The following is a 15,143-nucleotide window of genomic DNA, read 5'->3' on the forward strand; positions in this document are numbered from 1 at the left end:
AGGAAGGTCGTGTTTGGACTCATTTTCATCAGAAAAGGCGCGTCTGTCCATTGGTGGTACATTCGCGGAGATGTAATAGAGAATATGGAAGTTTAAATTTTTATTAGTATCGGCGTGTGTTCGAGCGCGAGGTGAGCTGGATAAAACTTTCCCGGCAGAAGTGATCGCTCGGAAAGGCCTCGCTGTTTTAAAGGGATATTTTACAAAACCTTCCGCCACTCGAGTGTTAATTAGAAATTAGAACTCAAGCGGAGCAAGTTTAGCTTTAGACGATGGAGCCTGTGAAGGTGCTACGTTTGCTGGAAATATTGTCATGGATCCGAGTGAAGGTTGAGGAAACTTGAGAGTGGAAGAGTGTTATTCGTGGAAATATATTTGTTGAAGTAATGGATGTTATAATTGCGGTGATTTGGTAAATGGGTTTCCCTTATCATAATTCAAATGATTTTAGGACAATGTTAAATCTGTAGAGTGATGTGATTACTGATCTGTAAAAAATTTCTTCAATACGAATGTGTTTGATAGCATTTTCAATTTTCAAATCAGCTACCTCGAAAAATGGCCTCAAACTGGGAGATTTTGTGGTTTTGAAGAAAGAAGCTGGTAGTAAAATTTCATCCACTTCGAGGATGATGTGAGTCACGTTCTCGCAGGTTAAAGCGTTAAATGTGGCTGACAAGCCTTATTTTAGGGCCGTGTTGACCTATTTTGCCGCGTGGGTCCCTTTCCTATTAAAAACTGTGCAAAATCGTCGCAAACTAATACGACCCTGAAAAGAGGCCCTGATCGTACTACGATTTTGTCCCCAACTGCTGTTCACTTCAAAGAGAAACAATATCAGTTTGAAAAGTACTGCAAATTTGTGAAATTAAGGGGTCTTTCTACTGTGACCCCCAGATAAAGTACCGCTGTTTAGAACTGTTTTTATCGCACGAAGAAAGTGTTTAGTAAATTGAAGTTTTTTCTATTTATTAATATATGTTTTGGGAGTACAAGAATATTTTTTCATATTTTTTTAATGCTTGCTTGCCTCAAAATAAGGGGGCGTAATATGCGCTGTGAAAAAAAGACTGCGTGGTCGATTTTGGAGGAACCATGTATCTGGGGCTGTGTAATCAGGGAGGTTTGTAATCAGCATGATTGTCTCTCTGGCCTGAATAGAATCACACATTTCCATTGTTTTTTCTCATCTTTTACGTAGCAGAATGATTTTAAAAAAATAGCTAATTTCGATAGTTCAACTTTGGACGTCCGCCATTTTGTTAATTCTTCATCAATCTAATTAATCTCAGTCCCTGCCATAGCGACAATCATACGGATTAGAAATCTATTTGGTGTTTTTGGTTCAGACACACGCTTCCTCTAAATCGATCACGCCGTTGGGGCGTCTTTGATTTTACAGCGCATATCACACCCACTTATTTTGGCGCAAGCAAGCATTGAAAAAGTATGAAAAAAATAATTTTGTATTCTCAAAGCACGTATTAATAAATAGGAGAAACTTCGATTTAGTAAACACATTCTTTTTGAGACAAAAAAATTCCAAACAGCGGTAGTTTATCAGGGCGTCACAGTGGAAAGACCCCTTAAAAAAAATATCAGTCGTGAGGCAAAAGTCTAATAAAATTGTTTCGTGTAAAAGGTGTTTAAAATCTCGTGGCCCACAAAATCTTCCTGACCCCCATACACCACGATGGAATTTATCTGATTAAGTTTGCACAATTTGAAATGGAGAATTAAATAAACGTATTTTCTTGGCTTTGAATGTAACACTGTAATAAAATTTTTAGGCCCACATTTATAATACATTTTTTGCACTAATTTTTACTGGTATAACATATAGGTGATGCCTTGCGAGGTATGTGTGAATGTGTGGATGGTTGTTTTATTGTAAATGGGCCTTAAGAGCGAAGTACGCGTGAGACACCTATGGGTGTAAATGGGAAGTGAATGTAGCCGGAGGTAGTATGGATGGTGGAGTATTGTATAGTTCATGGTCACGTGCGTAAACAGAGGTCCGCGCGCTGAGAATCTTGGTCTGTATTAATATCTGTCGTATATCATTATATTACAATTAATAGTGAAGTGTTGTGCACATAATAACCTATCAGTTTCTCGCTCCCAGATGCCACATTATTAAAGTTTAAAACACCCTTTATAAACAGTAAATGTTTCAATGTTTTCTCAAGTTCAGGCTTAAATTAAGCTTTACTAAATTCCTAACCTATTTTTGATCTAATGTTTGTCTGAGATAGATCCGCATTCGTTTGGATTTCATCTGAATTAAGTATTGCGTAAGTAACTGCAATCGCGCAACTTCAACGGATTAAGTTACAATCTGTCTGCCCTAACACTTAGAATAGTAATTTGCACCCGACAAGGCAAAACGCCCAGGCTTGTAACAGTTCTCGCTAAATTCAGCGTATTTACCAACTGTTGGTAATCGCCCAAGATTCAACACTTTGAGTTCAAATTCGCAACAATAAAGTGACGCGAGTCAAATTGGCGTTTCCAACAATAAGTAATATAAATAATGTAAACAAAGTATTATAAATATTTATATTAAAGGACATTTCAATATTTACGCCGCACGCTTTTATTTTTGGTCATATGAGGGAATTCTTTTAAGGCAGTCATTTAGGCCGGTACCAAAATTATTTTTCTTTTTTTTTTAGTAAATTTTAATAAAAGCTTGTTTTTAATTTTTTTTTATTTTAATTTATTCTTCGTTTCTCGTTGCATAGAGAGAGTTACAACGATCTCCCAGAATTTGTATTTCAATGTTCACGAGCATAAAGGGAAAGGAAAGCATTCATATACCTTGTGGAAAATGTTTATTCGTAACTGGGATCTCATTAAGCTCAACTACAATCCCAAGATCCTTCATCCCGCTGGCTGCGCCATTGAGAAACGCTTCCACGGATCACGTGCGTTCCAGAGACTCGCCAACTCATTAACTTTATTCACCGAGGACGTTTAGCCATTTCCTATTCGCCCTCAATGACGACGCGTTTCTTTGATCATCTTCAGTTCCTTTAATTCTGTCATTCTCTGAGAGAAAATTAGTTTCCACGCGCTTCGGGGTGCATCGTGGACAAAACACGATAAAGATCATAGGATGTGAAGTGTAAAATCTGTTTCAAGGCTGGCGCTCTTGTCGGTGGAACATCGAACAACGATTTAAGTTCCAGAACTATGCCCGGCACCTTGGATCGAAAGTTTCACTTGTTTTCGACTGTGAAAATCAATAAAACTTTAAAACTGCCAATGAGTTTATTGGATGGACTCTAGGCAAAACAAAGTGTTTTTTCCTTCACACTGGATTCATTTAATCGACGAGTGGAGATTATGAACTGGGGCCGCATCTTTTGGAAGGAAACAACATTAAAATACAGCAGTTGATGTGCATTAACAATTGTTAGAATATTAGATAACACTGATAAGCTCACAATTAGCAAAATTGCTGTTATAAAAATGGTTTCAAATATTTCTGAGTCATCTGACGAATTTTATTAAAATTCAAGTGGTGCTTAAGTTGCGCAATGACAGCTCAGGTAAACTGTCCTGAAATTACAACCAGAGAAATTAAGTTACGATATCTGCAAGGAACAATATGTCTTTTCAATTTGTATGTCACTCTACTCAAGTTACAATGTTTTAAAAACCAACCTTCAGCATCGAAGATTTCTAATGTGAATTACCAAAAATGTTGAAATGGTGTATGAAGAGAAATATCGCCACCAACCATGCAGAACTGTTATTTTCTCAACACCTACACTGGATTTTCTCGCACCATAATATTGAATTAAAAATCAATTTATCTAATTGAACAAATCACGCAGACCAATATAAAGTAAGGAACAGAAAGCAAGTATCAGGAAATTCAAATACAATAATGTTGTACCTACTCTTTGGAAACCACCTTGAACTTCCACAAAATTCATCAGGCAGCTGGGAAACCAAAAATCGAAAGTGGTTGCGATTACAATTTAAACCTAAAATCCGCCCAGAAAAGCGCTTCTCCGGATCGTCACCTCCTTTTATCAAGTTTTAAGGATTGAACATCGACGTGCGTTTTTAAGGCAACGCGGCGATCGGAGCTAATGCGATACGCGCAAGGTCACTACGGGGCACGCAACCGAGGATTCGGTGAGGAGGACGCGCGCGTGACCGCGCAGCGAGCGTCGAGAGTCGTTCGTCGTCGACTGCTTGATTCAGGGCCAAGATTGCTCCGCGAAGGGTGAAAGCGCCGCACGGAAAAACGCATGCGTCGCTGGGACGGCTTCCAGAGGACTTTGTTTTTCGGGAAATGTAAGCGGGATGTAGCTCGTGCCCCTCTCCCCTTGCAAGGATCGATCATGGAACAGTTGCACCAAGTACGTAGGTACTGATCAGCACCGAGACTTGTTGAGTCTACTGTAGCTTCGACGTTTCTCAACGGACTTCCACGTTGTGGGTAGCTATGCCGCGACTTCCACATCGACATTTTCTAGAGAGTGTTACGTATGTGGATTTATTCCCATACGCCGCTCTCAACCACTTTTCGAGCTCGCGTCTGCGAAGGGAAAACGCCCTGAAATCCTTTTGCTTATCACATACCACTAAGGGGGGTCATGATCTCGACCATCTGGATCACGACCATGGGAACGGGAGTGACACGACGACGACCCCGAAGAATTTCCTTATATGGAAATTTCTAATGCATCCCCACTCATTTTTGGGACTATATAAACCCTTTGGTTTCTACCCTCTGCGGTTAAAAGCAGTACAGTTACGCGTAGAGTAACGTCGTGTCACGCACGTACCGAGTCGGTCGAATTCAGTAAGATCGAGCTAAAGTCTCCGTCGGAATCATAGTTGACCCCATAGAATCCGCGAGTTCGGTTTACATTCTATTGGGCACTTTGTAATAGCCGCTCGTACGCCCCGCATTGCCAGTGCGTCAACACCGAGCAAATTAGTGGTAATTTACACACATTTATTACACTATTTAACCGCGACATTCACATTTGTACTATAATCTTGAATACACGAATGGTGTTCACTTCTAAATCGAGTTGATTCGTTAAAACCCATCTTTTACCCAGCGATTCTTATAAACTTAGTAGCGCTCACCCACTGATACAACTTTACCGCTTGAGTTGTATCGAATATAAACTAAGAGTTACGAGGCATTAATAACATTTCCCGCGACTCCCTGATCTAGCATCAGGTTCGTTCGCAACCTTTCATCCAGAACAAGGAATTTTACCAACCTAGTGGCTCCCCGATTTCGCATCGGGTTCGTCCACGCTTAACCCTCCTACGGCTCCCTGATTTCGCATCAGGTTCGTCCGTATCCTACAGCTCCCTGGTTTCGCACCAGGTTCGTCTGTAAGTCTACCAACCTCCGAACAGCTCCCTGGTTTCGCACCAGGTTCGTCTGTGAATAATCCAACCTCCTAACAGCTCCTCGACTTCGCGTCGAGTTCGTCTGTGAACATCATCCTAGTGACACCCCGATTTCGCATCGGGTTCGTTCACGACGTTTCACCCTCCTGCGGCTCCCTGATTTCAAATCAGGTTCGTCCGCGCTTGACTCCATTCCTAGAGGCTCCCTGATTTCGCATCAGGTTCGTCCTCGCCGTCAATAATCCAAGCGGCTCCCTGATTTCGCATCAGGTTCGTCCGCGCACCTTACTAACAAATTCGTTAACCATATTCCTTGGGAAATACCCTTCTCGCCGGCCTCTCGCGTTGCCGCAGCCCCGGCTCGTAACAAGAGCATCAAAAGTGTTGGCTAAAGGTTTCTGATTGTTTCCTTTCCAAACAAACCGGACTCGCAGTGCTTTGTGTGCTTCGCCAATTTAGCGATGACGGATAATGAGATAAGTGGTCTAAAAATGAAAATTTCTGTTTTTTTTTGTATTTTACTGCTGAACACTATTTTTTAAATAGTGTATAATAGTAAATAGTGGATCAACAGTGTATCATCTGATACATAGATGGCATTATTTTAAATTATCCATTCCTTTTAGGGGGCCCTATATGGAGGTCGCCTCAGGGGCCCCGAAAACGATAAGGCGGCACTGGAATATATTCTCCCTGTCATTTAACCCTTAACTGGTATCCTGGGGTCGCTCGTGACCCCAAGCACCCAAAGTTCGATGTACAATTTTCGGTTGTCTAAGTTGGTAAACTGAATTTCTAATTAATTTTAAAATAATAGTTCAACTTTCTACGCTTCTATTATTTTCTACATTCCCTAAGAAGAAAATATTCATAGTGGTTGCTCTAGTGTCGACTTTACAATTTTCTATGTCCTTTTTTATTTGGGGTCTGCCACGACCCCAGTATACTAGTCACGTTTGCCAAAAACAGTATACCAGTTAAGGATTAAGAAGGAACCTGCCGACCGACGAGTTTAGACCGGTTCTGCGCAGGTTGACGCTCATTGGTGCCGGGACCCCCACCAACGCTTTCTCGGAGCCAATGAGCTTATTCTACATGCGCGAAACGGGTTCCTTCTTAAATGACATTCTCTATAGGTATGTTTTTTTTTTACAGCAGGATTGTAGCACATGTTGTTCAGAACAGATTCATTGTTCTATAACAAGCGATAGGAATACTATTCGCACTGCTTTTGGATGAAGTGGATGTAGCGGACCGTCGAACCGGAGAAAGATTTATTTCCTCAGGGTAAAGGTCTGCGCACACATATCCGTTCCGTATCAGTTCCGTATCCGTCGTGCCCGTGGTAAGAAGAAGAGACCCTATATGCCCCTCTTCTTCTTATCACTGGCACGCCGGAACGGTCCTGACACTGAACTGACAAGTGTGTTTAGACCTTTAAGTCTGCGCACACATATCCGTTACGTGTCCGTTCCTTCTCCCTGCGGTGTCCCTAATTTCACTGACAACTGTGTTGGGGGCCTGCTCTGGGCCGGTAAGTCCCAATTCAGCCATTTCTGCAAGCCTGCTGTACAATTCTTTCAGTCAGTAGCGTGATACCTATCGTATTGGAAACACCACTTTGTGTCGGTAGTGCATTAAAGTTATGGCGCGTAACGACACGGAAGAATTGGAAATACTTGCGCTAATTTTAGATGAAGAGGAAGAAAATGTGCAAAGACTAAAAAGTGTAGAAAAGAGAAGGCTGTGGGTCCACCAAGCGTGGACGAAAAGGGGCAGTGAAGGAGAATTTGCTACATTGTATAAAGAATCACAAGACGACGCCAGTAAATTCTATGAATATTTTCGAATGACTCCTTGTACGTTTAATGAATTATTGAATAAATGACAATTTTCAATGTACGGTTGTAAAATTTTACAATCGTTTTCTGAGTCATAAACCATTTTTATAATTTGTACCACCCAAGGCAAACTAAATGATGCTTGTATAAAATTAAATGTTTCAGTGTACCCTACAGTAACATCATTTATGACATCCTCTATAAGCCAGGTCCTATTGGGAGATGAGAAGGAGACTACCCACAAGCTGAAATGTCACAGCGGCAAGGGGAATCGTCCACTCGCGTCTACCTATCCCCTCCAACACAGTTCGTCCCGTGACAAAGAACTCGAACGAAACCAATCGCGACAATTCGCGGATATGGACAGCCGCTAAGAACCGAAAAGTAGGATTCCTTGGAGGGGATGGGGTGAAGAGAACGGGCGATTGCCCTTGCCCCTGTGACATTTCAGCTTCTGGGTAGTCTCCTTTCTTCTCATCTCCCAATAGTATGTGTATCGAGATTTCGAATGCGCATACCAGTCCACACTTACCAGCCTATTTCACAAATGCGAATTAGTGAAGGATAATGTGCATTATGTACTTACATATGTACATACAGTGGGGACAAAAGTATTCGGACACCCTTTAAAACAGAATAACAACATTAAACTTGGTCCAAACGACGCGATTTTTTTTTAGAAGCTAGAAGGATTAGTTTACTAAGTAGGTGGCGTGTTTCGTCCTTTTGAAAAAAATTAATCTTTTCATTACAATCATTAATAATGATCGGAATTATGTCATGTTTGGTATAATTTTCATTGCAAAAACTCCAGCAGTCCATTGGTGGTATTTCTATGGAGATATAATATTAATTATAGAAATTACCATTTTCATTACTGAGTGGCCCATTGCTGTCCTTGTCTTTATGACTCTACCGTCAAGGACCCAGTTCCTGAGCAGAACCCAATTCCTGATCAGTTTAGGAAAATAAACAAAAAATAAGTTTATTATGATACAAATTTATTCTAACAAATTACTAAATAATTATGAAGTATTTTGAAATTTATACGCAAAATTTGATAGCTCATAGTAAAACGTGTGAAGGTGATCAAAAACTGCTCCCTTCGCATTTTTCACTTTCAAAGTTAAATTATAAAATATTTATTATTATGTATGCACTTTTTTTAGTACCTAATTAAAGATAAAACATAGATTTACTGAATTAACAAAAAATCTTTTAAATTTGTTTAAGTTTTCCCTTTACACGTTTAAAAACTCGGGGTAGTTACTCTTAAGTGTTCAGGAACTGGGTCCTTGACGGTAGGGTCTAGGACCCCTGAAGCGCGTGGTGCGAGAGCTTCGACCCGAGAACCTTTCACGGTCATAAAAAAAGGTCGACCTTTCCGTGATCTCCGGACTCCATCAGTCCAAATGCCCAAATATCGTTGGCAATCGAATTTTAGTTTCACCGAACGGATAGGGGTTCTACACTGACATCTGCTCGCAGCCCTGACATGGACAAGTGTGCGCTGCTCCATTGTAAAGCACGCAAACGATATTTTTTAACACGGATCCTGACGGCCCGGACCTGACGGATACGGAGAGACCATCGAATTTCACGGAACTGACAAGTGTGCGGTGCTCCATTTAAAAACGAGCAACCGATACCTTGTAGGTCCACGGAACTGATACGGAACGGATATGTGTGCGCAGACCTTTAGACGGTCCCTCACTCAAGTGCGTACCGCGGGCGACCGGACCGAGGTGCCGGCAATAAAACGTGATGCTTGCCAGAGACTCGGTTCGGTCGCGACAGCCTTGGCGCCCTTTTTGAAGGTGTCCAGGGATGGGACTTTCCCTAAAACGGTTTGGGTATTTTTCACCCACTCCCTCTGCTTTCCGGACGACCGTTGGGCGTTCATGGAAATCGGCAGAAGTCCACCAGCCGTCGAGCGAGACGTTTCGCTCGTACGGTTTTTCATCACAAAATGTGTGATACTGTTTTCATTGTCTTACTGTAAATAAATATAATAATTACTACTGTTAACTGTGAGCAAGAATATTCACCCTCACGGACCACTCCTACATGGACATTGCACGCGTTAACACCTTATAAGTAGGTATGCAATGGCGTCAAAGAGGAAGCGTGTAGTATTAACTCTTGGAATGGAACAGGTGACACTTCAGAGGCTAGGAAATTAGGACAGAAATGAGAGAAAAATCAAACTTTCATTTCACAATTTTAATACTTCTCTTCGCGCTTAGACCATTAAAAAACGTTATTTAAAAAAAAAGAGTTATCTCCTTCTCGAAAAGATCTCCCGTTCGTATCGTCATAAAACATTCGACAAAACAATTCTACAGCTGTGTTTTCCAATGCGTACGAATCCCCCCCGCGTGAAGGCAGAATCGGGAATCATCCTCCGTCGCTGGAGGGCCGAGCTTACGAAGTTGTTTCACGTGAATCGCAAGTGACACGGACTTGTTTCGTGCTCGATAAGATCCTTTCTGTTAAACCAAAAAATCGAGTCCTCCTCAGGCAAGCTCCGTTTCAATGTTGTCCCATTTGTGGCTCGTGGGACGTGTTGCAAATGCACCTCGCGGGATACCCTGTCGTATATGTGTACAATAGTCGACAAACTAGCTCATTCACGTACACGATCGATATATCGCTCTGGATCGTCACGTTCACGACGCGCTGCAAACTCTGAGAGGATTAAGTACGTGTTTGAAGGAGGAAGTCCTAGCTATTGTTTCAAGCGTATAACCCAGCACCGTATGTTTCGTTACCTACTTAGACAGACTATTATCGCAGCGGCGGTGCCACCGGATCGATTATTTAACACTTTCGCTGTCTTCGTTGCTTCCCGTTGGCCCCGGTGCCTTTCCTGACGTTGGCGGCTTCGAAGCTTCCCGGCCGTGGGTGACATAATTCGCGATACGAAGATGGAGGCGAGCGAACGTCAAGTGTGCAGATGAATAATTGGGAACTGGGGAATATAGAGAGGGGGTGTGGTAGGGGAATGAGAGATGGGATACCGGGTAGGGGGAATACAGGAGATTATAGAGCAGAGGGCATAGCAGGGGATGAAGAAGAGGATATGAAGCTGTGGGAACATAGAAAAGTTGATCTGTAGATGATAAAGTAGGGTATACAGAGGAATATAGAGTAGAGGAGCTGGTAGGGGATGAAGAAGAGGATATGAAGCTGTGGGAACATAGAAAAGTTGATCTGTAGATGATAAAGTAGGGTATACAGAGGAATATAGAGTAGAGGAGCTGGTAGGGGAACGAAGAATGGGAATATACGAGAGTAGAGTATGGAATATAGAGTAGGGGGGATAGAGAAGATTATAGCGAAGGGGGGTGGTAGAGGAATGAGATAGGGAGTAGAAGGAATATAGAGGGGACAGGGGCATACAGTACTTACAATACGTGTAGAATAGAATTTAGTGTAGGAAGGATATGAAACTTGCTGGTAGTCCTTTGCTGAACATTAAGGTGGCCCCGGTTTGGATAGACGGACACAGACCAAGGCCCTGAAATTTTGAATCGAGGGATCCGAAAAACTTTCGCACAGCGAACGTGTTAAACATAATCTCTCAAAAAGGTGGCCTCCAACGATCCACAGAGATCCTTAAAAGTACTTAGTTGGCGTCGATCGTTAGGAAAGCGAATTTCTTGTGTGGTTATATTGCAAACTTACTCCTCAACTTTCCGTCGAGTTAATATCTAAACGAGTCGATTACAGTAAATTCGTTTATCGCCAGACTCTACAGTCCCACTCGTTCCTTCTTAGTCGACACCCCTTCCCCAACAATTACTAACGCTCGACCTCTTCTGCTGAATTTCGAGTAGCGAGTGGAGAGAGTGGCTCGGAGAACAACCCCTCGACGCGTCGACTGTCGCTGACTCTGGTAGTCTCGAGTGATTCTTGCAAAGAACAAGAGAAAAAGAAAAGAAACTGCGCGCAATCAGTGGGGTCCGACAGAGTCGAAGAAGACCATCCAATATAACAACAGTCAACGCGCAGAGTGGCAAACGCGCGAACTAAAACCGAAAACAGTTGGACATACGTCCAAGGAAGCATCTTCTAATCTGCCAAGCACGAAGGGGAACTGGCAGTGAACAGTTACTCGTCCTTTATATCAGGCAGTGACACAGCTGACCAGAGACCTGGACGTCATCCCCGATTTAGATCGTTTTTTTTTTTTAAGAAAGAAAGAGGAAGAACAGGCCAATGATTGAGGACTGATACAAGTTCTGTCTCGATCATAGAGAACAGATCACGGACGAAGGACAGAGAGACGGAATCAAGACGTCGCTGAATCAAAAGTCGCCGCTCAGATCTGCATTTCCGGTTCCGAATCGTCGTGGAACCAGTTCGAGGCCCTCTGGCTTTCCGTCACGCGCACGCTGTTCAGCTCCCGCTCCACGTATCGACTGGATCTGGTAGTAGAGGACCCAGCCCCCTGTCTACGATCATCGAACGAGGCTAGAACCTCCAGACGATCGTTCCTCCTGACGACTCTGGGCGTAGTTTCGACGGAGCTGGTCCCTTCCTCTGTCGCCCAAGGCGGCAGATCCATCATGCCCGACGGTATACCCCAATGCTCCGTGAACTCTGAGCCGCTTCTTGCCAAGCTGGGCTGGCTGAGGGACCTTACCAACGAGTCGGCCCCTTCGAAGGAGCTCAGGCTCGTCAGATCGTCCGCCCTGGCGAAGTCTCGCACTGTCATCTCCGACATGGACCTCACGTCCACCTCACTGCTGCCCCCTGCACCTCTGTGGCTTGATCCCAGGCGACGCAACCGGCTCTGCTGCCCCATCATGGCCGTCGACTGCGACATCTGAAGCCTGTGGCCCTGGCTAGTGCTGCCCCCGTCGCTCTCGTACTCGTACAAAGTGGGCAATGAGGACCTCCTGGATCTGGTGTCCCACTCCGATGACTTGGACCGCTTGTATCTTTGCCCGTGGTTTTTCCCATGAGTCGAGGAGGTAGTGGAACCTGGGTGGGTGGACGAGGGACCTAGGATCCGAATGATTACATCCCATTTCGCTGGGGGGAATAGTTTCGTGTATCTCGCGTCCTTGCGTATAAGCTCGTAGTCCTCCCTCACCACTGCTTCCGTCAGCAGGGTTCTAAGCGTGCTGTCCGTCGTAATAATCTCGCGCCATCTTGTACGCTCCTCGTCCGTCAGCTCGGAGGCGTAACGGGGGTCCAGCACGCGGGACAACCTGGTGAACCAGTTTGCGTCGGTCTCGTCGATCGACCGACGAGTCGAGGGCGGTGGTCTGCAGGGTATCTCGGCTCTGGCCGTGTAGGTCGGCTCTATGTTCACGTCGGGCTCCTCGTCGACGGTTAAGTCCGTTTGGTTCCCAGTTGGCTCGTTAGTGATGGTCAGGTTCGAGGTGGAGCTGACGTCGGAGAAATTCTCCCATTCCGGAGGAGGAGGGGGCAGGTTCTCTTGAGGATAGTTCCTGATAGTCACGTCCCACTTGGGATCTGGAGGCGGCGGTTGGGGCTTGGCTCTGTACTCCGTCACTTGGCGACGGTGGCGCTCTATGTCCTCGATGGTCTTCTTCTCGGTGACCGTCTTCAGAAACACGTCGTCCACTTCGTGGGTGGTGATTTCCGGTCGTCTTGGGGCTACTACCTGAGGCTCCACGAGCGGCTCGGTCACCTCCTCGCTGTACAGACGGTGTTCACGATGTTGCACAGCCGTGTGAGTGGTGGTAGTGGTGGGAACAATTGGTGGAGGAGGGGGCGGAGTTGGCGCTAGGATATTGGCCACCCTGTACTTGGCATGCGTGTGATCAGTGACCTCTGTGAGGGAGCGCGTGTCAGTTAGCTCGGTATTCAAGGAGGTCAGGGACCTGGGTCTGCGGATCTCATGGTGCTGAAGGGGCGGCTGTTCGACTGGACAGGGCGAGGGAATTCGTTCTTGAAGCAGACTGGTACTGATTGTCTCTCTTTCAGCTTGCTTCCTGAGGATTCTCGAGTAGACTGGTGGAGTTTGCTGTCTGGAGATCGTGGACGTGGACGAGGCCCCTCCTGGGGGCCCGTGCAGCTCTGGAACGTAGGAGAAGGTGGTCATCCTGGCGGGTGGACTCTCCAGACTGCGAGTGAGGCTGGACTCTTCTTTCTCGAGGATGGTGGTCAGGTTTCTTTCCAAGGCGACGCTCGCTACGTCGGATTCTGAGGGCAGCGGGCTGACAGGGAGCGGCGGAGCCCTCTTCACCCTCATTTGCACGTCGAACTTGGGCTCGATCGGCATCCCGACCATGTGACGCGAAATGCCGGACCTCGAAGCGTTTGCTGCCATCATTGATGACGTTTCCACTTCGGCCACGACTGTTTCCGAGTAGAGGGAGCTACCTGTGCGCGTTTCCTGTCGTTGATGGGTCTCGTGGTGGATGAACGCTTTGTTGTCGTAGGACCCGGCTGAAGAGACTGGCAGCGAGGGCTCTTCGTCCACCTGTGAATGACGAGTCGGTGTTTAAATGAATAAAGCTATTCTAACGATACGAAGTAAAATGGCTCAAGATATTCCAGTCTTGCGGAGATAATTGATTTGGGAGATAACTTGTCAGCACAGACCTCCTCCGTTCACTACGTTCACTTCCGTTTTGAACAAGTGATATGCAGTTATTAATCCTTTTCCTCATAATGATGAGTCACACGCCTGGTGACGATTACATTCCCTATACTTAAGCAGACTGACGGTACGAGAATGAAATCAAGAAAGGAGAAGTTAATTTAGTTTTTAATAAACCATTAGTTAATAATTAGTGAATCTATTGCTGGCCTTCATATATCTTTACGTTGGCGCATGCAATCTTGATAAAAGGGGTAAAGGGGTGGGATTTCCTACACGCGTCCAACACACATCGGACGCGTATAGGAAATCCCTCCTTAAGGCAAGGAGGTAAGATATTCTGACGAGGTGTTTTGCATCCCTGATCCTGCATCCCCGGGCTAGAGTCAACGATTTGCCGGCGATGCCTGGGTCTTTTTGGACCCAAGCGTAACACCGCCGAGTATAATATTGCATAGTAATAGAGGAATCTTCAAATATCGAAAAAATGAATTACTCCAAGAAAAAGAAAGCTATTTAAAATCCACATTGTAGGATAGTTACTGCGGGTCTAAATGGACCCAGGTACCGATTTCTGCGTGGTCCCCTGAACTGTCCGAGGGTTAAGTAGCTTTATATCACAGCATTTTTCTTCAAGAGAGATTCTCGAATTCCTCACAAGACCAAACCATACAGACTCCGACTTACCTCGGAGCTTTCGCTGGGATAATCGCTGGGCAACGAGTGATCGATCATCGGGTTGGCGTCGCTGCCCGTTGTGGACGGTGGCGCGTGCAGCAGCGCGTGGGCCCGAGGTATCTTCAGGCCCTCAAACATGGTAATGTTGCTCAATGAGGAGGTGGACAGTTTCGTTATCTCGGAGCCCGAGCCGCTTCCGAATGGATGACGATGTATCACGCGGACGTTTCTACGTTTCAGGCACATGTACGAGCATCCCAGGCCCAGCAGCAGCAGCGAGAGGAACAGGATCGCGCAGATGATGAGGAGGATCTGGAATCCCTTCAGCGGTGGCTCGGGAAACGGAGCTGGCGTCAGCGTTGCCAATCTGTGGTAGACGAGGTTCAGAGTCATTAGGCGCATGTACTTTACAAAAAAAATTGGGGGATCTGGTGAACATAGCTTTTGGGTTAATATTGGGCGTAAGTATCTTACAGGAGAGGGGAATTCATTGGACTACAAATTTGGAATTAGCGTTAGGTGCAAGTGTTTTACAGAAAAGTCGGAGTTGGTTCAACTAAAGATACGGGTTTAGCATTAGGCATATTTCACAGAAATTGGGTGATGGAAGCATTCTTCGGATATACTGTACTGTGTAGTTTTAATATGGGATC

General features: G+C 44.9%; 1 protein-coding gene across 3 annotated transcripts in view; it reads right to left on the bottom strand.

Annotated features, from left to right (window-relative positions):
• Positions 1-9,440: 9,440 nt before the first annotated feature.
• The window catches only part of Pot (zona pellucida domain protein papillote), a 32,931-nt gene continuing 27,228 nt past the window's right edge, over positions 9,441-15,143 (bottom strand). For all 3 annotated transcript variants that reach the window (XM_076807387.1, XM_076807405.1, XM_076807396.1), the window contains 2 exons: positions 14,500-14,857; positions 9,441-13,692 (listed from right to left, as the gene is read on the bottom strand). In XM_076807387.1, coding sequence (XP_076663502.1) covers positions 11,557-13,692; positions 14,500-14,857 — 2,494 coding nt within the window. In that variant the 3' untranslated portion in view covers positions 9,441-11,556. The remainder of the gene's footprint in view (positions 13,693-14,499; positions 14,858-15,143) is intronic.

This window comes from Andrena cerasifolii, chromosome 1 (genome assembly GCF_050908995.1).
Source record: "Andrena cerasifolii isolate SP2316 chromosome 1, iyAndCera1_principal, whole genome shotgun sequence".
Classification (NCBI taxonomy): Eukaryota; Metazoa; Arthropoda; class Insecta; order Hymenoptera; family Andrenidae; genus Andrena; species Andrena cerasifolii.